The sequence below is a fragment of the Scylla paramamosain genome, chromosome 3 (assembly GCF_035594125.1).
Source record: "Scylla paramamosain isolate STU-SP2022 chromosome 3, ASM3559412v1, whole genome shotgun sequence".
Taxonomy (NCBI): domain Eukaryota; kingdom Metazoa; phylum Arthropoda; class Malacostraca; order Decapoda; family Portunidae; genus Scylla; species Scylla paramamosain.
Genome location: NC_087153.1, coordinates 28,004,855 through 28,030,127, shown reverse-complemented (window position 1 = coordinate 28,030,127; position 25,273 = coordinate 28,004,855). Strand labels below are relative to the sequence as shown.

Below are 25,273 nucleotides of genomic sequence, written 5' to 3'. Positions count from 1 at the left end.
AGATCTCGAGACAAATCTATAAATTACTGACGTACTTGTACAAGTTACACAATATAAGCACCATCAGGAGCAGCTTAAATTTGGCACTTGAATTGGTGCTATGAGGCAATTTTGCCAATAACAACTATAATGGCTTATAATCTAATTTTACATGTATATACTTATTTCATATTACTATAATATAATATGAGACTAGTTGCAGCATATTATTGGAAGGGTAAGATTCATGGATGTGCAGCATGCAATGTGATAAGAGAGTATGTAGGCAAGAAGGGGCAGAGTTTGAAGGGTGCACAAGCCCTTCTGCCATATCTAAACTGGATTTTCACTGAACAAGACAGTGGCATGGACAGTGGCTGCTTCTGTGTACTGTAAAGTGTAAGGTTGGTGCCTGTTAAGAGGTGCCTAGGAAGTCCAGGAGCTCACTCATAAGGACTAGGAAGGGTTATAATCATGGGAAGTGACACACCCACCACTTATGGAATTTGCTGAATTTGCACAATTTCCTTTGTACATTCACACAATTTCTTATATAAAGACACTATCTTGTACTACCTAGTAACTTTGATAGATACATGATGAATTTTAGTATATATATATATATATATATATATATATATATATATATATATATATATATATATATATATATATATATATATATTCTATTATACCACTGCATTTGTATATCATTTATGTTTATAAGAAAATAATATTACGAAAACAAGTTACCCATGTCAACTGATAAGTGTCAAGGATTATAATCCATTTAGATGTGGGGAGCTTCAATTACACCTAAAGTATATGAACAAGGGCTCCTATACACATGATGCCATCAGGTAATATCCAGACATAAAAGCATCTTTCAGATGAATGATCCACTTGTTTAGAAAATAATAAAATTAATTTCAATTCTATATCCCAGATAATTACCTGGAGTGTTCCAAGACCCCAACTGGCCGATTCAAATTAAATGGGGCTTCAATGGAAGTTACACAAGACAGTTTTGCTTCAACTGCATTGAATGCCATTGTGTTGATCATAAGGTTCCCAGGGGCATGTCCTGTGGAAAGAATTACCATTAACAGAACAAGAAATGTAACAATGGGAAAAAAAAGTCTTGCATCCAGAATAATAAAACGCAATCTAATCTTGATTTTAATGGGAGAAAATGCACACACCATAAAGGGAATGATGTGTCACAACTATCTATCTATCTACTTACCAGGCTGGTAATTCCACACAGGATAGCCAAGATAAAGCACCACACACACAAATGTCATTCACACTCTTCTCTCATTGTACAACACCCCAGGAGTCTAAGCATAGCACAGCTGGCCACTTGCATCCACAGCATGGCCCAACAGCATACATCTGCCCCTTCATAATGAGACCATTCCCTACTCCACACGTAATTCAATCCTGAGACTACAACAGATGAGAGGTAATGCCTACAGAGTGCCCTGGGTCCTTACACCTAAGGGCCCCACCAAGTCACACTCCTTCCCAAGGATTAAAAAGACAATGTCACCTTCATGCACTCACCACTGTCAATCTCCATTCACTTCTATCATGTGTGATTCCTCTTCTTTGCTGCACAGCCATTCCTTTCATGCAGTGTTCTTTTCACACAGTTTACCCACTCTAAGTATAACCATCCTCCTAATCCTACACCACACAAATCTTACCACATTAGTCTCTACTAATTTATTGTTCTCCATCCTCTCCACATGCCCAAACCACCTTACAACATTGATCTACCCATCCTGCCAATGCCACACATGCTAATCCAACATTTTATATCCATGACATTTAGCCATTTATTAGGACTGACAGGAAAGAACATGGGATGTTCTGAAAGTAAATGGAGTTGGAGACAGGTTATAGGAGAGTGAAGTTTCTATGTAAGTAGCAAGGCAAGTGCGAGAGTTGGTGATGGTGAGAGAATTAATACAAACTTACAAAAGTAGCACAGGAAAGATATGAGGCACAGGTATATGAGCCAGATTGAGTTTGAGTCTCTTAATACCCAAGATCTCAGGAGAGAGAGAGGAAAAAAAAAAAGTAAATAAATGAATAAATAAATAAATATTACATATATATATATATATATATATATATATATATATATATATATATATATATATATATATATATATATATATATATATATATAATGGAAAAATTATAGCAATAGCATTGATCATGGCTTAAGTAGCCTATGTAAAGAACCTAATCAGGTCTGTATTATTAATTTTTGTATGATTCTATCACAATTTTCAATGTCCTTTTCAATGATTGCTGCACTTGCAGAGAACGTAAAGCAATGAAGAAACTAAGAAATTATGTAAACTTTTCAGAAACTAGGAAACACCTTTCTTTTGCCTTATTAAAATTGACAACAAACTGTACCTTCAAGCATGTCTTCACCATTAAGGCTGTCCTGCTTGACTAACTCTTCCTCTGGGAATGGGATGTCTTTCCCATAGCAAGAAACTTCCTCCTCCACAAGCACATCCTCATCCGTCTCAGAATCAGCTTGTTTTCTCCACGAGGACTATTAAACATAAATGTAAATGAAGATCTGGATACCATCTGCCTTTTACTAGAAAATTTTAATTCTTCAGTACAGATTCCCATGTTGTTATCCATGTCCCTTCTAACTGATTTTCATGATATACAGGCAACATGAATATGTACATTCCAAATCACATCATAGTATGTGAGAATAATTAAACATCAAAAATAGGTAGTTCAACAAACAAATAAGTACATAAATAAATAGTACATGCAAAGAAAATTCTTTAGTTCTAGGTTTTATTTTTTTCATTTATTTTTTCATGCAAGCCACAGGCCAAGGGCGACAGAAAATTGTATAAAAATAAAAAGGCTCACTTAATGCTAGATTCCATAGAGAGTTCCAAATAGAAGAATCAAATAATGGAGGATGAGCGTCTTGAAACCTCCCTCTTGAAAAAGTTCACAGCACAGGAAGGAAGAAATACAGAAACAGGCAGGGAGTTCCAGAGTCTACCAGGGAAAGGGATGAATGATTGAGAATACTGGTTAACTCTTGCATTAAAGATGGACAGAATAAGGATGAGAGAAAGTAAGTCTTGTGCAGAGAGGCTGTGGGAGGAGAGGAGGCATGCAGTTAGCAAAATCAGACAAGCAGTGTGAAAATAGTGGTAGTTGATAGCAAAAGATGCAACATTGTGGCAATGAGAAAGATGCTGAAGACAGTTAAAAGAGAGGAGCTGATAAGACAAAAAGCTTTTGATTCCACCCTGTTTAAAAGCACAGTATAAGTGGAACCCCCTATACATGTGAAGCATACTCCATACACGCAAGGATATGGCCCCTGTACAGAGTTAGATATGGAGTAAAGACAATAGAATCTTAGCTCAGATATCTTGTAATACAAGTAATGATATTGCAATGGCAGGGCAGTGAAAGCCAACTACCACAGCCCTTGATTTGTGTCAAATGAAGTGAGTTGAGGATTCTCTCAAGTTCAATCTCTGATTGCAGTCTCTCATGACTAGCATTAGATAAATTTCATTGTTTTAAAGTACGAGGCACTACAATGATGGCAGCAGAAAATATTTCATGTGTAAAATAAAGATTAAAGAATGAAAAAGAAAAATACATGTGTAGATTTTATAGAGCTGAACAGTATCCACCTAAATTATATAGAAGAAACAAATGGAACCTCAAAAACAAGGAGACACAAGGTAATTAATTACCAACAAATTAAAACAAAGACTGAATTTACATTTGACAAATAACATGGTAAATTTATTAATGTATACACTCATACCTTGAGACTACAGACCTCGCTTTAAAAGATTTCGGAAGGAGCAGACAAAATTTGAAGCAGCCAACTCAATTTGAAAGCCCCACACACTACAGATGGAGTTGTGGCACCACTGGATACAGGCCACTGCTTTGAAAACTGACCGCTCGTTCCTGGCAGCCAGTTTGTTTACATCAGTGTAACAAGATGTGTAGCTCATTGTTCCATGGTTTTTGCCCTTTTTATGTATTATGTTTGAATTATCATAATTTTCTATAACCACACTGGCTGGAGGAAAAGCAGAAAAAGACAGCCAGTGAGTGACCTAGATGCAATGCTCTCTCTGTGTGTGTGTGTGTGTGTGTGTGTAACTTATCAGAGAGAGAGAGAGAGAGAGAGAGAGAGAGAGAGAGAGAGAGAGAGAGAGAGAGAGAGAGAGAGAGAGAGAGAGAGAGAGAGATGCACCACCAGCCACTGTCAAGGTCATCCACTGGCTGTCACACAGCCACAATTCATCTCTCTCTCTCTCTCTCTCTCTCTCTCTCTCTGTGTGTGTGTGTGTGTGTGTGTGTATTTACCTAGTTGTATTGTACAGGGCACAAGCCAAAGCTCATTTTGTTCTGTCTCCATAACCATATTTATCCAGTTTCTCTTTAAACATGTGTGCACTGTTTGCCACAACCACCTCTTCCTTCAAATCATTCCAGATTTCAATAGTTCTATGCGCGAAGCTGCACTTTTTATGTCGCTTGAACATCACTCTTCTTTATTTTCTTCCCATGCCCCCTCGTCCGTCTCTCTCTCCCTTCTCCATCTGTGGTACCAAGTCATTTCTGTCTATTCTTTCTATATTGCTTACTAATTTGTACATTGTTATCAGGTCTCCTCTTCTCTTTTGTAGTGTTGGTAAACCCATCTATTCAAGTTTTTCTTCATAGCTTAAGTCTTTCACTTCTGGTGCCATCTTCGTCACTATTCTTTGTATTCTTTCTAGTTTCTGTACATCTTTTTTTCGATGTGGAGCCCAATTTCCAATTTAGGACGTATCATGCTTGTTATAATTTTCTTCATCATTTATCTAAATAGTCAAATGCCACATTAATGTCTGTTAACAAGATATACTTAGAGCCAAGTATCTTGTTTATGTGTCTTTCAGGTGATAATGTGTCCTGAATCATCATTTCCAAATCTTTCTTCATTAATTTTAGTTACTATTTCTCCTCCCATTTTGCAATTCCATGAAGGTCTCTTTTTACTTTTTCCTATTTCTAACACATGGCATTTTCTGGCATTAAATTCTAGTTTCCATCTTTGGCTCCATGAGTGTATCCTGTCAATATCCTTTTGTAACTCCTTGCAGTCATTTCCATCCTTTATTTTTATTATTTTTGCATCATCAGCAAACAGGTTTGTGTGTGTATTTACATAGTTTAACCTAGTTGTATAATACAGGGTTTGAGCAGGGTTCATAGTATCCTGTTTCCTTATCTATATTTATCCAGCATTCTTGAAATTTATGCATGTTTGGTGCTATAACAACCTCTTCATTTAGGCTATTCCAGATATCCACAGTTCTTTGTGGAAAACTGTACTTCTTGATATTCCTCAAATACTGACTTCCTGATCTTTGAGTGCCCTCTTGTCCATCCAGCTGCTGCTTCTTCCAGCAACACCAGGTCCTACTTGTCTATCTTCTTAGTGCGGTTTACTATTTTATACATCACTATTAGATCTCCTATTTCTCTTCTAACTTGCAAAGTTGGCAATCCCATTTCCTTCAACCTCTCCATATGCTAGGTCTTTCAGATCCAGTATCATCCCTGTAGCTGCCCTCTGAATTCTTTCAAACTTCTTTATATCTTTCTCCATATGCAGAGACCGAACCAATTCTGCATATTCCAGCCTGGGACATAGAATAGTGGCTATAATTTTTTTTCATCATAGTCTTATCCATGCAATGAAATGCCACCCTAATATTTGTTAACATCCCGTATGTCAAGCCAAACATCTAGTTTATATGCCATTCTGGGGTCAGGGTATCTTGAAAAACCACTCCTAGGTCTTTCTCTTCCTTGCTCTTCATTATCACTCCCCCCCTTCATTTTATAGTCCCATGCAGGTCTTCTTTTACTCTTTCCCATTTCCATCACATGGCATTTCTTAGTACTGAAATCCAATGTCCACTTCTTGCTCCACTCATAAAATCTTGTCAATATCTCTTTGCAACTCCATACAATTAGCATGGCTCTTTATGACTCTTAACAATTTTGCATCATTAGCGAACAGATTAATATAACTGGTCAAACCCTCCTGTATATCAATGATGTATATTTAGAACATAATGGGTGCTAAACACTGACCCCTGTGGTACTCCGCTTGTTACATTACTCCAACTTGAACAGGTGTCCCTGATCACAGTTCTCATTTCTCTATCCTTTAAGTAGTCTCTCATCTATTTTAGCATTGTCCCTCTCAGTCCACAATAGTCTTTTATGCAGAACTTTATCAAAAGCTTTTTTGAGGTCAAAAGTACATTGCATCTACCCACCCATCTCTGTTCTGTACTTCATCTATTACTCTTGTATAGAAACACAGTAAATTTGTCACACATGACCTTCCTTTTCTGAAACCAAATTGACTATTTGTTACAACTTCCTTCTCTTCCAAATATTTCACCCACTTTTCCTTGATCACTATTTCACAGATCTTGCCCACAACACTAATTAGCAACACCGGTCTATAATTTGGTGGCTCAGTCCTCTTTCCTCCTTTGTGTACTGGCACTATATTTGCTCTCTTCCACTCTCTTGGTACTCTTCCCTCTATCAGTGAGCTGTTAATCACATCCCAAATTGGCTCCACCACTTGTTCTCTACATTCCTTTAGTGTCCAACCTGACACTCATCATGCCCCATTGCTTTTCTGATATCCAATTTCTCTAACAATTTGCAAATTTCATGTTTTTGCACCAAGACTTCCTGTAACCCCCCTGCCACACTTCCTCATTTGGTTATATAAAATCCGCTTCCACACTGAACACAGACCTGAAACTCTAATTCATAATTTCACTCATCTCTTCTGCTGTTTGATATATCCTTTCTCCCTTCACTATCTTGTCAATGGTCTCTCTGCTTGTCATCTTTCCACTGATATACCTGTAAAAAAGCTTGGGCTCTTCTTAACATTTCTTTACCACATCCCTTTCAAACTGTTTCTCCTCCTCTCTTGTTATTCTAACATACTCATTCCTTGCCTCCTTATACTTCTCTCTATTTTTTCATTTCTTTACTTCAGTTTCTTCCAAGCTATATCCTTTCTCTTCTTGGATTCTCCACATCTAGCATTATACCAAATATGTTTGCTCCTCCTTACTTTATAATATAAAGTAAGGATTAAGTATATATTATATAGGTATATACTTCTGCACTCTCATTGTACTTCTTCAGGAATGTTTTGTATTTTTCTTGCACTGTTTTGCCTTCCATAAGTCCCTTCCAATCAATGCTCCCAAAGAATTTTCTTAACTGCAAAATTTGTCTTTGTGTGATTTAATCTCCCATTTTTATAATCCTTACGTGCTAGAACCTCCCAATCTTGCAGTACCACTTTAACACCACATGGTCACTTCTTCCCACTGGGCTTAAGTATTTAATGGTTGGATGGGGGCTCCAGTTTTTTTTTGTTCCTCCTCCCCTCTGCACCTTGTAAATTCCTCCACCCGTCGGTCCATTGTATTCACTATAGGTACTAACTGTAGCATTTCTTCACTCCACAGTCCAGCATTTCCATTAACTTCCATCTCCTGCCACTTAAAGTCTCCAACTAGTAGTATTTTACTGTTCTTCCTTATCATGTTGTCTAGGCACTTCAACACTTCCTTTTGCATTCCCTTGTGATCCTCCAGCCTCCATGTATTAGTCTTCAGTGTCACATATATTAATATGATCCTCCTCCTGTCTCTTCCACTGGTCCTGATTGTTATACCTATGACCTCCACCATGCCATCTCCATATTGCACTTCTTTCACATATATATCATCTTGAACCATTATCAGTACTGCTCCTCCTCCTTTTCCCTTTCTATCTCTCTTCCAATAATTATACAGTAAAATCCCTCTCATCTGGCATTCGAGTATCTGGCAGCTTCAAGTATCTGGCACATTTTTCCCCGAGCCTTAAAATCAATAAAAAATCAATGAGTACTCATAAAATCAATTAAAATTCCCGCGCGAGGCATACTTTGTCCCCTCGCCACCAGAGCGCACTGCTTCGCGCCACCCGCGGCCCACTGCACTGTGTTTACTCAGTGACTCAGTCCTGTGTGTGCACTGTTTATCGCCTGATGCCTTCATCATGCCTAAAGTTGTAGAAAAGAGGAAGTGTGTTGTGCTTACACTTAAGCAGCTGATCAGATCAGCTGATCTTTGTTATGGTAAGATGCGTGAGTGTAGGGTGGTGATTGTGGACATAATTTCACTTCTATTCAAGTATCTGGCAATATTCAAGTATCCGGCATGTCGGCGGTCCCGTTGATGCCGGATAAGAGGGATTTTGCTGTATCACTCTTCCTTAAAGCTTAAGTGGACTTCCTCTTTTAACTTTGTCTCGGTTAGGCACAACACATCTGGTCTATTTTCCTTTAGGTAAACTCACTTCCAATACACCTGGAAGCAACCTATGTTTATATACATTACTTCTTAATGTACTACTCCTCCCACCACTTGTAATTTCTGTCTGCTGCTGTGGTTCTTTAATTTCTTGTTCCCTTTTCCAAATATACCATTTTCTCAGTCTCATATCTAGTACCCTCCAATAAAAGTTCCTTTTCTCGGTCTCTGTCCTTCTTGTTTTTTTTTTTTCTTAGCTTCATTTCTCAAATCCCTCTTTTTCCCTTTCTTCCAAGTTCATATCTATGTTTATCCAAATATTCTTGTATTCTGAGCTTTCAGCTAGCTTTCTGGTTCTCGTTAGGACCTCCTCTATTGCAACTTCGGATCTCATTCTCACTTTTAACAGTCTTTTACCTCCCTCACTATATTTTCCAGCTCTATATGCTTCTTCCACTTCTCATTCCAGTCCCTGTTCCTTATCTTGGACCACTGTAATAATTTCCCTTACCAACTTCTTCTCTTCCCTTTCTCTCAGGCTTAACTGGGTTTTTCTTCTCTTACAGTCCAAAAAGACCATGCATTTCTTCTTATCCACTGTGTCTTTCACTAAAACGTTTTCTTTAATTACCTGAATTACTGTATCCCTCGTGTTTTCCTGTATTTGTTTTATAACCACCTCTGTGAAGCTAACTTTTTCATCCTCATGTTTTTCTTCCATGTATTTTTCAATTCCTCCAGCTTGGTTTTACATACTGTCCCTTCCACTTTCCCTGCACTATCCTCCACCTTTTCTTGCAGCCCCTGCAGTTACTTCATATCCATTACACTTAGTCCTAAGTATTCCATTTTCTTTCATTAGCTCCTCCATTGCCTTTTTCGTCTCATTGTTTATCACTCTCACAGTCACTAAACTTCCTTCTCAATTCTTTATTTTCCATAATAAACTTGTCCTGCTTTTCCAGAATGCCAGAGATCAGTTCCCTTATACACTTTATTTCTCTCTCAATGCTGATTATCCTCCTCATACAGTAAAATCCCTCTCATCCGGCATTTGAGTATCCGGCAGCTTCAAGTATCCAGCACATTTTTCCCCAAGCATTAAAATCAATAAAAAATCAATCTGTACTCATAAAATCGATTAAAATTCCCGCATGAGGCATACTTTGTCCCCTCGCCACCAGAGTGCAATGCTTCGCGCCACCCGTGGCCCACTGCACTGTGTTTACTCAGTGACTCAGTCCCACGTGTGCACTGTTTATCACCTGACGCCTTCATCATGCCTAAAGTTGTAGAAAAGAGGAAGCGTGTTGTGCTTACACTTAAGCAGCTGATCAGATCAGCTGATCTTTGTTATGGTAAGATGTGTGAGTGTAGGGTGGTGATTGTGGACATAATTTCACTCCTATTCAAGTATCCGGCAATATTCAAGTATCCGGCATGTCGGCAGTCCCGTTGATGCCGGATAAGATGGATTTTACTGTATTTCCTTTCTCTTCTGTCTGCTGTGTATTTACCAAGTTGTGTTTTACAGGAAAAGAGCTATGCTCATGCTGTCCTGTCTCCATATCTATAAGCATCCAGCTTAATTTTAAATTCATGAATATTTGTTGCTTGTACCAATGTTTCATCTAAGTTATTCCATATTTCTATGTTTCTATTTGGGAAACCATATTTCTTGACATCTCTTCTACTTGCTGTTTTCTTCAATTTCACTCCATGTCCTCTTGTATCTCTTGAGTCCCACACCAATAAGTCTTCTTTGTCAACTTGATCCTTACCCTCTTAAGCTCTGTATATAGCAATCAGGTCTCCTCTTTCTCTTCTCTCTTGTAATGATGGAAGATTCAATCTCCTTAATCTTTCTTCATAGGTTAAATCTCTCAAACTTGGTACCAATTTGGTTGCAGCTCTTTGGATCCCCTCTATTTTCCTTATTTCCTTTTTATTATGGGGTGACCAAACAATTGTGGCATATTCCAGTTTTGGTTGAATCACATATTCCATCAACTTTTTCATTATCTCTTCATCCATGTAAGCAAATGCCCCTTTCATCTTTCTTAGTAACTCATAGGTTTCCCCAACTATTTTGTTTACATGCTTTCTAGTGATAAGTGATCACTTATTATAATTCCCAAGTCTTTTTCTTCTTTGGTTTTCTTAATTTCCACTTCTCCCCCCATGGTGTAGGAACTTGTCAATCTTCTTTTGCTTTTTCCTAATTCCACCACCTTGCATTTCTTTGCATTGAATTCCATTTCCCATTTCTTACTCCATTTATATATTTTATTTAGATCTTTCTGTAACCTTTTCTGTAACCTGTGATCTTTTCAGAACCCATATTGTTTTCCACTTTTCAATGATTTTGCAATGTCTGCAAAAACAGACTTGTATAACTGTCAACCTCATCCACCATATCATTGACATACACCAGAAACATTATGGGGGCTAAGACTGTCCCCTGTGGTACACCACTAGTAACTCTACACCATTCTGATTTTTCTCCCTTTATTACTGTTCTCATTTATCTATCCCTCAAGAAGTCTGTAATCCAATTCAGGATTTCCTTGCAAACCCCCTATATTTTCAATTTTCCATAGTGGTCTCTGGTGTGGTACCTTATCAAATACTTTTCTTAGGTCTAAATAAACAGTCTGCTCAACTCTCTCTCTCTTGAATTATATCAATTGCTCTACTATAAAAGCTCACTAAATTTGTGACACAAGATCTTCCACTTCTGAAACCAAACTGTCTGTCAGTCAATGTATGTGTTTCTTCTAAATACTCCATCTGTTTTTAACTATTCTTTCCGCTATTTTTTGCTACCACACTTGTTAGGGACACTGGTCTGTAATTCAGTGGATCTTCTTTATTACCTCCTTTGAAAATGGGTACAATATTGGCTCTCTTCCACTCTAGAGGAATTTTTCCTTCCTTAAAAGAACATACTATGGTATTGTGTATACCTTCTGCCAGTTGTTCACAACATTCCTTAAGTATCCAGTTGGACACTACATCTGGTCCTTGAGCCTTACTTACATCCAAATCTTTCATAATCTTCTTAATTTCACTTATGTCCACCTGTATTTCTCTCATCACATTGTCTCTGTGCCATGCTCTTTTTCCTTCAAATCTGCTTTCTTTAGTAAATGGTGACTGAAACACTTGTTCATTAATTCCGCTTGTAACCATGTATCTTCGTACGTAATGTCATCTTTCATTGATATATCTATTGTTTGCCTGTTTTTCATCTTCCCATTAACATATCTCAGAAATAACTTCAGTTCATCTTTGCATTTGTTAACTACATCTTTCTCATAATTCTTTTCTTCATCTCTTAAGATTCTGATATATTAATTTCTTGCCTTCTTGAAATCTTCCCATTTCTCACTTCCTCCTTTTTTTTTCTCCATCTATTCCATGCTGCTTCTTTTTCTTTTCTTGCTGTTATACATCTCATATTAAACCAGTCTTTTTTTCTTTTTCACTTCCTTTGTTTTGATCTTTGGTACATATCTACTGACCCCTTCATTATAAATTTCCATGAATATGTCCCACTTTTCCTGTGTACTGCTTGCCGTGAACAGTTGTTCCCATATAGCTTCTGCAAAATATTCCCTCAACCTGATAAATTCTGCTTTCCTGTAATTATATCTCCCATTCTTGTAAATTTCATTCCTATTTTCTATTGGACCACTGCCTATACTGAATTCAATTAACAGATGGTCACTTTTACCTAGTGGGCACTGATAATTTATTTCTTCAATGATGTCCATTTCCTTTGTAAACACCAAATATAGCCTTGATGCCTCTTCATTACCCCCAAATCTTGTATTTTCTCCAATCCATTGGGTCATAGTATTTGTCATTATCAAATTTAGAAGTATATATCCCCATGACTCTTCTCCCCTGTCCATGGTCCACTCTTCCCAGCATACCTCCTTGCAATTAAGGTCACCCATAAGTGTTATATTATCACTTTCTGCCAGTATTCTCTCCAAACAGTTACTAGTATCTCTTAACAATAATTTATAATCCTCTTGTGTCCATGCATTCGTCTTTGGGGTACATAAGCCACTGTAAAATCTCTTCTCCTTTCCTTTTTGTTTGAATTCTAATTACTTTCGCCATTCTTTCTCCTATTTCAACCTCTTCCACTGTTATACTCTTCTTTGTAAGTAACGTGACTCCTCCCCCTTTCTTTCCCCTTTTCTTATTATTTCTATGTTTTAAACACACATTATAATTACTATTACCAATTCTTATATTTTCTGTTGTCTCATTTAGTTTAACTTCAGTAATACCCATGATGTCGGGCTGCTTTATCTTAATACAATTATTCAATTTTCGCAATGTTGATATTAAACCATTTATATTTGTATATGCCACTGTCCACTTTTTATTTTTCCATACATTTACATATTCTATTCTTTTTTGTCAGATACCACTTCCTGAGCCTCTTGTCTTTTACCTTCCAATAGAACTTTTTTCTCTTCCTGTTCTGTTCTCGTATTTTGCCTTTGCTTCTTTTATTAGATTGTTTACCTTGAGTCTCTCCTCCTCATTCATGTCCCTCTTTATCCAAACTTTCCTGTATTGCTCTGTCTTGTCCAGTTTCCATGTGTTCGATATCACTTCCATGGCTGTTATTTGTGCCCTAAATTTTACTTTCAGTGGTTGCTCTCCTCCTTCTATATACTTCTCCAGTCTATTTATTTCCTCAATTTCACTTATTCAGTCCTCCCCTTCTCTCTGTATATTTCTTACAATGTCCTCTGCTACCTTTTTTTGTTCTCTTTCCCTCTTGTATCTTACTGGCTCTGTTTCCTCTTTTAATCAATATATAACAATACATTTCTTTTTATCCACTGTGTCTCTTACCATCGATTCCTTCTGTTTGATCACTTTCACAATTTCCTTACTTAAATCTGTCTTTTCCTTCTTTTGCGCTTCTATGATTTCCGTAAAGTTAACTTTTCTTTCTCTTTTTCCTTCCTCCAGATTTGATGTTCACTTTTCATTCCTATCACTTCATTTTCCTGTTTTTTAACAATATCATTGTTTTCCTTCAATTTTGTTTTTAGATTGGCACATAGTGTTTTCAATTCTTTGTTTTCCTCTTCCAGGCCATGTTGTTTTTTTATAATTTTTTCACTCTTTCAATGAGGTCACTGATCATCCCCTCCATTAAAACCACTTTCCTTCCTTGCATTTTTCATGTAGTTCATTATCTTCCTGAAATCCTGGGAATGGTGACCCTGTTGGCAACATTCAGCTCCCACCTATGGCATCCGCCTTGCTGGAGCTTTTACTAATTTTATTACATGTGTTATTACTTAAATTTTCCCTTATTTTTTAAATTTCTGGAGACAGGACAACTCTACTTGAGCATAGCTCCTACCTGGGAACACATTCTAGGGTCCTAGTGGTGGCCGTGGTCAAACAAAATCTTTCTCTGCTGGAGCTTGGATTGCTGCTTATTTACTCGATGACGACTCGTGTGTGTGTGTGTGTGTGTGTGTGTGTGTGTGTGTGTGTGTGTGTGTGTGTGTGTGTGTGTGTGTGTGTGTGTGTGTGTGTGTAACTTCTTAGAGAGAGAGAGAGAGAGAGAGAGAGAGAGAGAGAGAGAGAGAGAGAGAGAGAGAGAGAGAGAGAGAGAGAGAGAGAGAGAGAGAGAGAGAGAGAGAGAGAGAACCGGCCACTGTTAAGGTCACCCACTGGCAGTCAAACAGCCACCATTCATATCTCTCTCTCTCTCTCTCTCTCTCTCTCTCTCTCTCTCTCTCTCTCTCTCTCTCTCTCTCTCTCTCTCTCTCTCTCCCAACCATATATGTTTAATGTATCAAGCTGCACAACAACTCCCATCATTTTCATTCATCATCAGCAAGTACCAGCGTCAATATAATGCGGATTTTAGCACTTCAAGGGAGCTTTTGGAACATGACCCTGTGAAAAACTGTGGGTTCACTGTGTCAGTACCTATGGACAATTGACTTCATCAAACCAACGTTTCCTCCCCTTTTAGTCCACAGTACTGAGGTATGAGTATATATATATATATATATATATATATATATATATATATATATATATATATATATATATATATATATATATATATATATATCAGAGCTACAGGTACAATAACTGCCAAAATGAGCTCTGGCTAAAGCTACATGAAAAATAACCAATAAGAAATCATTCCTCACTACCATGGTCCATTAACAGCAATATCAGTTATACTGCAGCCCATCATAACAAAACACTACTCAACAATGACAACTAGTCCTGACCTTAGTAAGCCGTGCCAAAACTCTAGCAAAGTCTTCATCGCTGGCACCTTTACGCCTAGGTTTGTTACGGCATACACCTGAGGAGAAAGGGTTATCTTTTAATGCCGCATGCAGGAAGAATAAAATCATAGTGCAGTGTTTTGGAGCCCCTAACAAAAGACTGATCCCATCACAAACTCTAATTAACTTGACTAACCAAAGTATGCATTAATAAACAAAAACGTTAGTCATACATTAATAAACAAAAACAAGTCATTATCACTATCTACTGTATAACTAAAATTACTTTTGGGCCCAAGAATGCAAAACATGACAGTAGTTGCAAATGAAGTACCTTGGAAACTAAGATACCAAGATCTATAACAAAGAGGTACATAATATAGTGGCCTCCTTAGTAGAAATGAAGGAAAGTGACATATATCTTTCACTATTATCCTACTAACCTGACTCATGCTCTTTAAACATCTGCACTAACAAGTAACAAGGTTACACATGTTTGGGGTATCCCTTCAGCTGGTACAGTCAGCTAAGCACTAAGTTATCTGCTTAAAATGCTATCAACTGAAAAAAAAATTAAGAAGGTGCAGTGTAACTTTTGAGAATCTATAAGCAAGTGGCACTTTCGTGTGCAATACAAGGAAATTTTTACTGAAGTTGCATAAATTTGTTATAATTATTTAAAAAAAAATAGAAAATTTATTTCTATCAAAACATGTGATGCCAAAATAATTGCTGAAATAAAGTTACCTTGACAAGTATGAATACTGGGAAGCTTTTACAAGCTTTAAAATTAGATAAAAAATCCATTCCCCTAAACTGCACATCGTATAAACATTTTGAAGCATTGCATGTAACAGATGCATATAGAAGTGAGAGGGCACCATTTAGAAATTGCTGAAGGTCCTTGATTTCATGAAGTTTTAACCACATCCATAACTAAGCAATATCAAAGATATCTATGCTGAAAAATGTTCACAGCATTCCACAACACTCCCTTGTGGAATGCCACACACCTTTCAAAAGAAAATAATATAGCACTACAGCAAGCATTAAGGACCACACTGAAAATAATTTCTGAAGATCTCTTTTGTTATCATGCATAACCAACTACAGCCTGGAAAAGTGTGTTACCCTGATTACATATACATCGTGGTACTCTGCATACAGCATTCCTGACTTACAACCAATGTGCTATCCAACCACTTTATTTTTTTCAATGTGCTATCTTTTTTTTTTTTACTTAGATAAATTTGTTAAACACCATGCTATGCATTGTATGGTAAAGAAACATTGTTTATACATATTTTACTGCACATTTAAGTGACAAAAAAATTTTCCTTTAAATTCTTGGGGTTTTTCAAGAATAGTCTTGCCATTTGACTGTTTCTTGTTTCCAATGGTAATCTGGGAACACAGTATGGTCGTAAGCCAAGTTTATTGGTGTAAAACAGTAGATATGTGTGAAAATCAGTACAGCTATGTATAGAAGGCAGTGGGCTATAAATGTTATGGTCACAAAGAAAATGAAGAAATTGAAATACAAGTCTAAGGGAGCAGGTGAAAGACGAAGGGATTGGAAGGAATGGAGACAAAATAAAAAAGCAGTCACAGATGCTTGAACATACAGGATGACAAAACAAACATGACACATTTGTGAGTTTAAGTGAGGCCAATATACATAAACATGAGGGGACAGTTCATGATAGTTTATAACAAACCAACAAAGTAGTTAATAATCATGCACACACAGCAGGACAAGAAGTAACCTTCTCAAGTCAGTATGCCCAATGATGTTCCACACTTATTTGTTTCCATATTACTATTTCACCAGACCTCAAATTTGAGCAGGGCCAACATCAAATTCTGAATCAAACTCAGGAAATCATCAATGGAGACTCTTGAAATAGTACAATAGGGATAAAGCAATACAACAAAAAGCTAAGGAAGAGCAATCAGGGTTCAAGAGAATACAATATCATGAGAGGATGGGATGACCTTCCATGAATACAAAAATGTGCCTGTCACCTGATAACCATCAAGGTAGTCACTAAAATCAACAATGACTCAATGAAACAGCAAACAAAATGCACTACATTCCTGCCAAATCTGTGACCCTGGGTAATTTCCTGAGGAAAAGCATTGCTACACTGAAATTTTTTAGTAAAATGTTCTACGATTTTTATCTTTTAATTACACCTCTTGCTGGGCAGCTATATCAGCCAATCAGACTAAAATTTATGATAATGCAATACACCATTACATATCAGGCTGACATTCCAACAAAGAAGTGGGAAGGGGGATGGGATGAACAGGCTAGTTGAGACAAGGCACCAACACACAAACACAAATGTAAAACAAATACGCATGCACATACTCATATACTTCTGGTACAGGTTGACCATCACGAATATGGCACTCACTAATCCAGTTCCATCACTAATTTGGTACTAATTTCAGCTAGTGTAATTTCAAATTTTCTGGATTGCTGCACCAGCCTGCTGCTGCTACTATTTGTTGGAAAGATGGTAAAATGTATTAATTTTTTTTTCAACAGAGTTAGGGCAGAGGAAGCAGTGTAATAGTGGAACAAAAGCATTACAAGAATAAGAGAAGCAATGAGTGAATGACATAAGCATAATCAAGTGAAGCAGGTCACAAGAAGCAACTTGCTACATAAGCAGCTGGCATCACTTCCATACACAGGGAAGCTATTCCAATTTGTTTTCCTACATTTATCATTAAAACTGTTGCTTTAGCTCCAGCCATGGTTCCAGTGAATAAAGGAAATACCTCTCATTGTATGTAGACACTCTACATTACCCAGAAAAGATAACAATGAACTTTGAAAAAAAACTCAGACAGGGATGTGTCTGCGAAGCTTTTATTTTTTCATTTATTTATTTTTTTAAGTAGGAAGGACACTGGCCAAGGGCAACAAAAATCTAATAAAAAAAATGCCCACTGAAATGCCAGTCCCATAAAAGGGCCAAAGCAGTGGTCAAAAATTGATGAATAAGTGTCTTGAAACCTCCCTCTTGAAGGAATTCAAGTCATAGGAAGGTGGAAATACAGAAGCAGACAGGGAGTTTCAGAGTTTACCAGAGAAAGAGATGAATGATTGAGAATACTGGTTAACTCTTGTGTTAGAGAGGTGGACAGAATAGGGGTGAGAGAAAGAAGAAAGTCTTGTGCAGCGAGGCCGCAGAAGGAGTAGAGGTATGCAGTTAGCAAGATCAGAAGAGCAGTTAGCATGAAAATAGCGGTAGAAGACAGCTAGATATGCAACACTGCGGCGGTGAGAGAGAGGCTGAAGACAGTCTGTTTGAGGAGAGGAGTTGATGAGACGAAAAGCTTTTGATTCCACCCTGTCTAGAAGAGCAGTATGAGTGGAACCCCCCCAGAGATGTGAAGCATACTCCATACATGGACGGATAAGGCCCTTGTACAGAGTTAGCAGCTGGGGGGGTGAGAAAAACTGGCGGAGACGTCTCAGAACACCTAACTTCATAGAAGCTATTTTAGCTAGAGATGAGATGTGAAGTTTCCAGTTCAGATTATAAGTGAAGGACAGACTGAGGATGTTCAGTGTAGAAGAGGGGGACAGTTGAGTGTCATTGAAGAAGATGGGATAGTTGTCTGGAAGGTTGTGTCGAGTTGATAGATGCAGGAATTGAGTTTTTGAGGCATTGAACAATACCAAGTTTGCTCTGCCCCAATCGGAAATTTTAGAAAGATCAGAAGTCAAGCGTTCTATGGCTTCCCTGCGTGATATGTTTATCTCCTGAAGGGTTGGACGTCTATGAAAAGACGTGGAAAAGTGCAGGGTGGTATCATCAGCGTAGGAGTGGATAGGACAAGAAGTTTGGTTTAGAAGATCATTAATGAATAATAAGAAGAGAGTGGGTGACAGGACAGAACCCTGAGGAACACCACTGTTAATAGATTTAGGAGAAGAACAGTGACCGTCTACCACAGCAGCAATAGAACGGTCAGAAAGGAAACTTGAGGTGAAGTTACAGAGAGAAGGAACTATACAGTATTGGCTCTTCAACAATTTATGAAAAAGAAAAATTGCTTAATTTCTTTGCTAACGGTATTGGGTGTACCAATACTATCAGTACTGGCTAGAAACTAAGTATTAATATTGGTGGGAGAAAATATGTTATTGGTACATCCCCGCTTAATGATCAATTTGTAATGATTTACAGGGTATTTTAAAAGATAGGAAGTGGTGGTTAACTGTTAAGTGTATTCAAACCTAACCTCTCTGTAATCCAGCAAAATCATTAATCCAATACCCTACAGGTCCCAATGATGCTGGATTAGTGATGGGCAAAATGTAATATCAATCTTATCCCCCCAGACATCTTAAGCTGGAAAAGCAGATTTTCACTGTATGCTACAACTCAGGAAATTGAACTAGGTAAATACACAGACATACTCATGTGTATACTAACATATCAACTTATGAAATAATTAAAGTGAAAGAAAGTTACGTTGATGATTTCCTTGAGAGTGTTTAATGCACAAATGATCCATGCAGCTTGCAACTCAAGGCTCTACACATGCAATATGCTATTTCCAAGTTTTCAAAGTTCTACACAAACCTGGATGAAAAGTGTGACTTATGAATTTGTTTGGAAAGCAAATCTTTCTACTTAAGTTTTCATGTTCCCCAAAACAATCAGTGGTGGTCTCAATTGGTTGCTCCAGTGTGCTTTGCTTCTTTTCTGATCCTTTTTGTTCTCTATACTTAGCAACTGGATTAAGACAACATTTTGGGTCAACTTTATGAACTGGTATGCAACAAGGTTCCTCCTCAGCACAAGGAAGTGGTCTTGCACGTGGTCTTATCTCATACTTAATGACTGGCTGAACACCTTGTTTTTCCTGAGTCTGAGTGACTATTTCTTCTTGGCTAACAGGAGAACTGCATGACACTCCTGAATCTTGTGTGCTTGTTACACTCTCCTTGTGAGAAGCTTTGGGCACCTCAAAAAGGGGCTGAAAAAAAAAAATTTTCATATTGAGCAAAGAATTTAGTTTGTTGAGCTGCACATATATGAATCAATACAAATAGCTAATTACCTATCTATCTATTCCTCTGATGCTTCACTCCCTCCAGATGCATCCAATAAGGGGCTGGCCACAAAAGAAGCACATGCACCTCTCCCTATCCAAACACTTTTCTTTCTTTCTAATAACATCTCTTTCACCAATGTACTAGTTTTACCTAAGTGGCCTTTCACTCTTATTAGCACCTTTAACTTTACTCAAGCACTTTCTTTACAAACTCTTCACCTTTCATCCTCTCATTGTGTTCCACCACTCTACAACTAACACCAATTGCACTGGTGCTCATGGTCTCCTTACTTAATCTCTGACAAAGATATAAATGGAATGAAAAAAAAAATAAAACAAATAAATACGCAGCTGCTCACTCTCCTGAACTTTTTTGCCACAGAATGAACTAATCTTTTAAAAATAAACTCAAGAACCAATGGATAGAAATTCTCACTAGTAAACTTATTACCCTTGAACTATGAATTGCTGAACTTTAAGTTTTATAATAAAGTTTTACTATACAATCACATTATTTGCATAACCTAACTTTTTTCACATTAATACAGACTTGCATTATTCCAAATTCATGCAACTAAACCTCAGATTAATCATCAATTGAAATGATAACAATATAGGGAGGTCCCATTACATGAGCCTCCATTATACGAGAAACCAATATAAGATGTGTAAATTAGGGATATTTTCTTTATAGAAGAGAAAAAATCCAATGATATGAATTTTGCTCTGAGGCGAGTAAAATTACAGTAAACCCTCAATATAACAAACATATGTGGGAGGAGGATGAGTCGCTAAAGACAAAAATTTGCTATATCCAGAGGTCATTAAGTAAGATATATTTAACAAATGCTGTTCACTATTTACAGAGAATTGTTTGGTCACGTTATATTCACAGCAGATAATAACAGTGGTTTCTGTCTTGTATTGAAGGGGCGTAGTCACTTCTCCTACAAGCCTACAATAACTGGAGTACTGCCACATATCCTACACATAGATGGTCATATTTCCTACACAAAAACAAGTATCCGTCATATATCCTACACATAAAATGACTACCCTCCAGGTCAAATATCCTTTAAATACACCAGTTTTAGAGTAATGCCATATTTCCTACAGAGATACAGCATACCTCCTACACTCAAAAACCTGTTCTGTCACATATCCTACAAGGATACAGCATATCTGCTACACACAATAATATGTTGTCACATCTCCTACATTGCTCCTACAGGCGCACCCCCTAGCTTGGCGCCTCTGCACTCGGAGCTTCTGGCTCAGTACACTCCTGCCGACCTTGACTAGTCAACAAGTAGATAAGTTGTTATACATCCGTTCGGCGTAGTATCGTTCACATTCAGACATCATGGGTCGAGTTTAGTCTCGACCCAGCAGTATTTTTTTCTCCATTCGACGGGACAGACGGCATTATTGTACTCGATTGCGCCTGGACCAAGCATGGCTAGTATTGAGGGGAACATCCGCTTCAATGCAGTGGTTTACAAAGACAACTCTGGATTCCGGTACCTCCGAAATGTGGCAAGAAACAACAAACTATACCTGCGTTGCATTCATCACCCCAACTGTGGAGGAAGAGCCGTATTGTCGGAGGTAAGAACAGTTGTAAAATGTTATAGACCAGGAGTTTGGTAAGATTTAATCAACTTCACTGCTAAAGGTTTTCCGTTAAAACGATGGAGATCACTGGCAGAGTCACTGGTGATGATGGTGGTGTTAGGTGTTGTTCGAATTATTAAGCAGTTATATTTTACAGACAACTGGTGTCATCAGAGCAACGCAAGGTCACAACCATGAATCATCCGACTATGCTGCAACAGATCTGAGGAACACTCTCAAGATGAAGGCTGCTGAGGATGTGGGCTCTACCAGCAACTCCGAGATCTTCAGGCGGGTAACAAGACATCACCAACATGGAGCAGATGTGTCTTTCTCATCTGTAGAGCGAAGCATGCTTCGAGCCAAGCGCCGAATTCAACCGAGGCAACCACACACTGCAGAGGAGTGCGCCAACATTCTAGAAAGCTTAGAGGCCCAGGCCTTTAACGTAAACTTCAGATCTGTCGTCACAGATCAGGGAAGTGGTCATTTGGCAATTATTTTTTATTCTCTAACCCTGGTACCACTGATGACCACAATTAAGGAATGGAATTTTGATGGTACTTTTTACACTGTGCCTGCACTCTTCTACCAGCTCTTCACATTACTTGGATTTTACAAAGGTCATTCATTCCCACTCATCTTCACCTTGATGACATCAAAGTCTAAAAAGTTGTATGATATCACAATGCAAAGAGTGAAGGAACTCATCCCCAACCTGAATCCTGAACAAGCAATGGGTGATTTTGAAAGCAGTTCTGGTAAAGCAATTCGCTCTTGCTGGCCACAGGTTCAGATTGGGGGCTGTCAGTTCCACTTTTCACAAAACCTGTACCGGAAAATTCAGAAACTGGGGCTAACTGAACTTTACAAAGACAACAAACAGTTTAATAAGTGGGTCAAAAAGATCATGACACTAAGTTATGTGCCAGCCAACCAGATGCATGAAGCAGTTGACTCTCTGTTCCAAGAAAATTTTGACTTGAATGATCATTCCCAGCCAAAAATTACTGCATTCAAAACCTACATCACAGAGTACTGGATTCGAAAAGTCACTCCACAACGGTTATCTGTCTTCGAATTTTCTCGTGGAACTAACAATGATGCAGAGTCGTACCACAGCAGACTGAAAGCCATTGTCCGCCAGCACAAGCCAAACATTTACACTTTCCTCACACATCTGAATAATCTGATAACAGACACAACTAAGGACATTGAACGTGTGGATGCTGGCTTGGACATCACTCGTCAGAAAAAGGAGAAGTTTGTCAGAAACATTGAGCGCAGGCAGAACTTGAAAGAACAATTACAGAATGGCACATACACATTAACCCAATACATTAATGCTGTCGCTTACACATTTGATAGCTCTGTTTCAGCATTTCAACTTCCTGGAGACAGTGCTGATGAAAGTGGGGATGAGCATCAAGGCCCTGACAACGCAGCTGGTACTCAAGATGTTCCTCCCGAACTTCGGTGCAGCATCTGCTTAAGGCGAAGGGAAAGGACAGTTGTTCTTTTGCCCTGCCGACATGCCTCCTTCTGTGCAGATTGCATAACTATCCTTGTATCAGCAGCAGATGCTAACAACCCGGCAACATGTCCCACTTGTCGTACTGCCATTCAAGACAGGCTTGAAGTTTACGTTTAAAATGTGCCATAGTAATTTTTTTTTTATATATATACGTACGTTTTAGTGAGAAATGAAAAAAAATATCATTGTAATGCCATATTTTATATATGTAAGTTTTACTGAAAAATAAAAAGTGCCATTTTAATTCATGTGCCTTCCAGTTTTTACAATCATATTTTTTACTTGTAGGAGATATGACAGTATAAATGTAGGAGTTATGCCGGATGCACCATACTGCCGCAGCTCCTACACAAAAACAAGTGTCAGGCACATTTCCTACATAACAACTTGATACCCAGCGTATTTCCTACACCTACTGCGTGTAGGAGATATGCTGTATCTCTGTAGGAAATATGTCACTACTCTAAAAACTGCTTAATTTGTATTTGATGTGTCCTGTAGGAAATGTGGCGTAGGAAATGTGGCGCGGCCCCGTATTGAACAGTATAGTTCTGTACAGTATTGTCCTCATTTAAATGTAGAGAAAAAGGATGTGTACACTTCAAACTTCATGAGTGTGTGTGTATGAAGAGCATTTGTTTAAGTGCATGTTTGTGTGTCTGTGAAAGAAAGCGCATGTTTATGTGAAAGTGGATGTGTTTGTGTGAGTGTACAGTACAGTATTCAGTCAATACAGTACAGAACAATATTCAGTCACACCCACAAAAAAGTATATATACAGAACTCATCATAAGTATTGGACCCCCTGGCTGGGGGATCCAATACTTATGGCATAAAAAAAACATGGTCTTGATGAGAGGGAACCATTTCAGCTGGAGGTATTGGGCCTCAGCCAAGACATCACCGCAACCTTCAGCTTCACGCCACTGACTCGTAACTGCCCCTCAGTGTGCCTTGGGGGATATTGTAGAGTAGTAACCTGCTGTGACTTGTTCCACATCCTTTTTTTTTATGTAGGAGGGACACTGGCCAAGGGCAACAAAAATTCAATAATAAAAAAAATTAAAAAAAAAAGCCCACTGAGATGCCAATCCCAGAAAAGGATCCAAAGTGGTAGTCAAAAATTGAAGGATAAGTGTGTTGAAACCTCCCTCTTAAGGGAATTCAAGTCATAGGAAGGTGGAAATACAGAAGCAGGCAGGGAGTTCCAGAGTTTACCAGAGAAAGGGATGAATGATTGAGGATACTGGTTAACTCTTGCATTAGAGGTGGACAGAATAGGGATGAGAGAAAGAAGGAAGTCTTGTGCAGCAAGGCTGCAGGAGGAGGGGAGGCATGCAGTTAGCAAGATCAGAAGAGTAGTTAGCAAGAAAATAGCGGTAGAAGACAGCTAGAGATGCAACACTGCGGCGATGAGAGAGGCTGAAGACAGTCAGAGGAGAGTTGATGAAACGAAAAGCTTTTGATTCCACCTGTCTAGAAGAGCAGTATGAGTGGAACCCCCCCCCCCAACATGTGAAGCATACTCCATACATAGACGGATAAAGCCCCTGTACAGAGTTAGCAACTGGGGGGATGAGAAAACTGGTGGACACATCTCAGAATGCCTAACTTCATAGAAGCTGTATTATTGCACAATAACATCTTGTGATAATTCAATTTGTTTGCTAATATAGCTAAAAACAAAAGAGTATTCATCTGAGACTACTGTGCAGATCCTGAATCTGAAGGAAGCAGGTCACTGAGTTAGAAGAATGAGCAGTTAGCAGTATCCAAAGCAACAATCAAGTGCTGGTTACAACAGTTCATAGAGGAAGGGAATCATGATATGCCTAATTCTAGAAAAAACTGTCTGGTCACCTCAGGCAGACAACTGTTGTGCAGTGGAATCTAATGTGAGAGAGTGAGAGTGAGAGAGAGAGAGAGAGAGAGAGAGAGAGAGAGAGAGAGAGAGAGAGAGAGAGAGAGAGAGAGAGAGAGAGAGAGAGAGAGAAAGGAACTGATGTGGCTACCAGCACTCATAAAGAAAAGTGGAACTCTGTGCTACTAAACACACTGTGAAGTGTTAAGTATCAGTTACTGTTCAACAAATATAAGTGAGAAACTCATAGTACCGTGTGCAATTACACATAAGTGACAACACGTCGAGCACGCAAATATCAAGAGTGAAGTCTCAAGCTACAGCTACGACCCATGAGACCAGCGCTACAGACTCATCCACCCTTGATAAACGGTGAGTGACAGTGACATACTCAATGATCCCCTAGTGTTCTTTACTGTGATCAAGTGTGTAACCTGACATGGCTGACACTCAGGAAAGCCATACTCTTATTGCTTGACCTTCTGGG

General features: G+C 38.3%; 2 protein-coding genes across 8 annotated transcripts in view; one reads left to right on the top strand and one right to left on the bottom strand.

Annotated features, from left to right (window-relative positions):
* Positions 1 to 25,273, bottom strand: part of LOC135093243 (uncharacterized) — a 157,422-nt gene that overhangs the window by 42,891 nt on the left and 89,258 nt on the right. For 6 of the 7 annotated variants that reach the window (XM_063992301.1, XM_063992290.1, XM_063992269.1 and 3 more), the window contains exons 11-14: positions 19,303 to 19,699; positions 14,696 to 14,772; positions 2,413 to 2,557; positions 934 to 1,063 (exon numbers count right to left, since the gene is read on the bottom strand). In XM_063992301.1, coding sequence (XP_063848371.1) covers positions 934 to 1,063; positions 2,413 to 2,557; positions 14,696 to 14,772; positions 19,303 to 19,699 — 749 coding nt within the window. The remainder of the gene's footprint in view (positions 1 to 933; positions 1,064 to 2,412; positions 2,558 to 14,695; positions 14,773 to 19,302; positions 19,700 to 25,273) is intronic. The other variant, XM_063992325.1, reaches the window with a different exon arrangement.
* On the top strand, positions 20,705 to 23,169 carry LOC135093239 (uncharacterized). The gene is made up of 2 exons (XM_063992254.1): positions 20,705 to 21,385; positions 21,549 to 23,169. Exons 1-2 carry the CDS (start codon positions 21,233 to 21,235, stop codon positions 23,040 to 23,042), a joined length of 1,647 nt encoding a protein of 548 aa, XP_063848324.1. The 5' UTR covers positions 20,705 to 21,232; the 3' UTR covers positions 23,043 to 23,169.

Excerpts from the sequence above, each read along its gene's own strand:
- LOC135093239 (XM_063992254.1), top strand. The coding sequence starts at position 21,233 with ATGGCTAGTATTGAGGGGAACATCCGCTTCAATGCAGTGGTTTACAAA. Across the intron at positions 21,386-21,548 it reads GAAGAGCCGTATTGTCGGAG|ACAACTGGTGTCATCAGAGC; the intron begins GTAAGAACAGTT and ends TATATTTTACAG.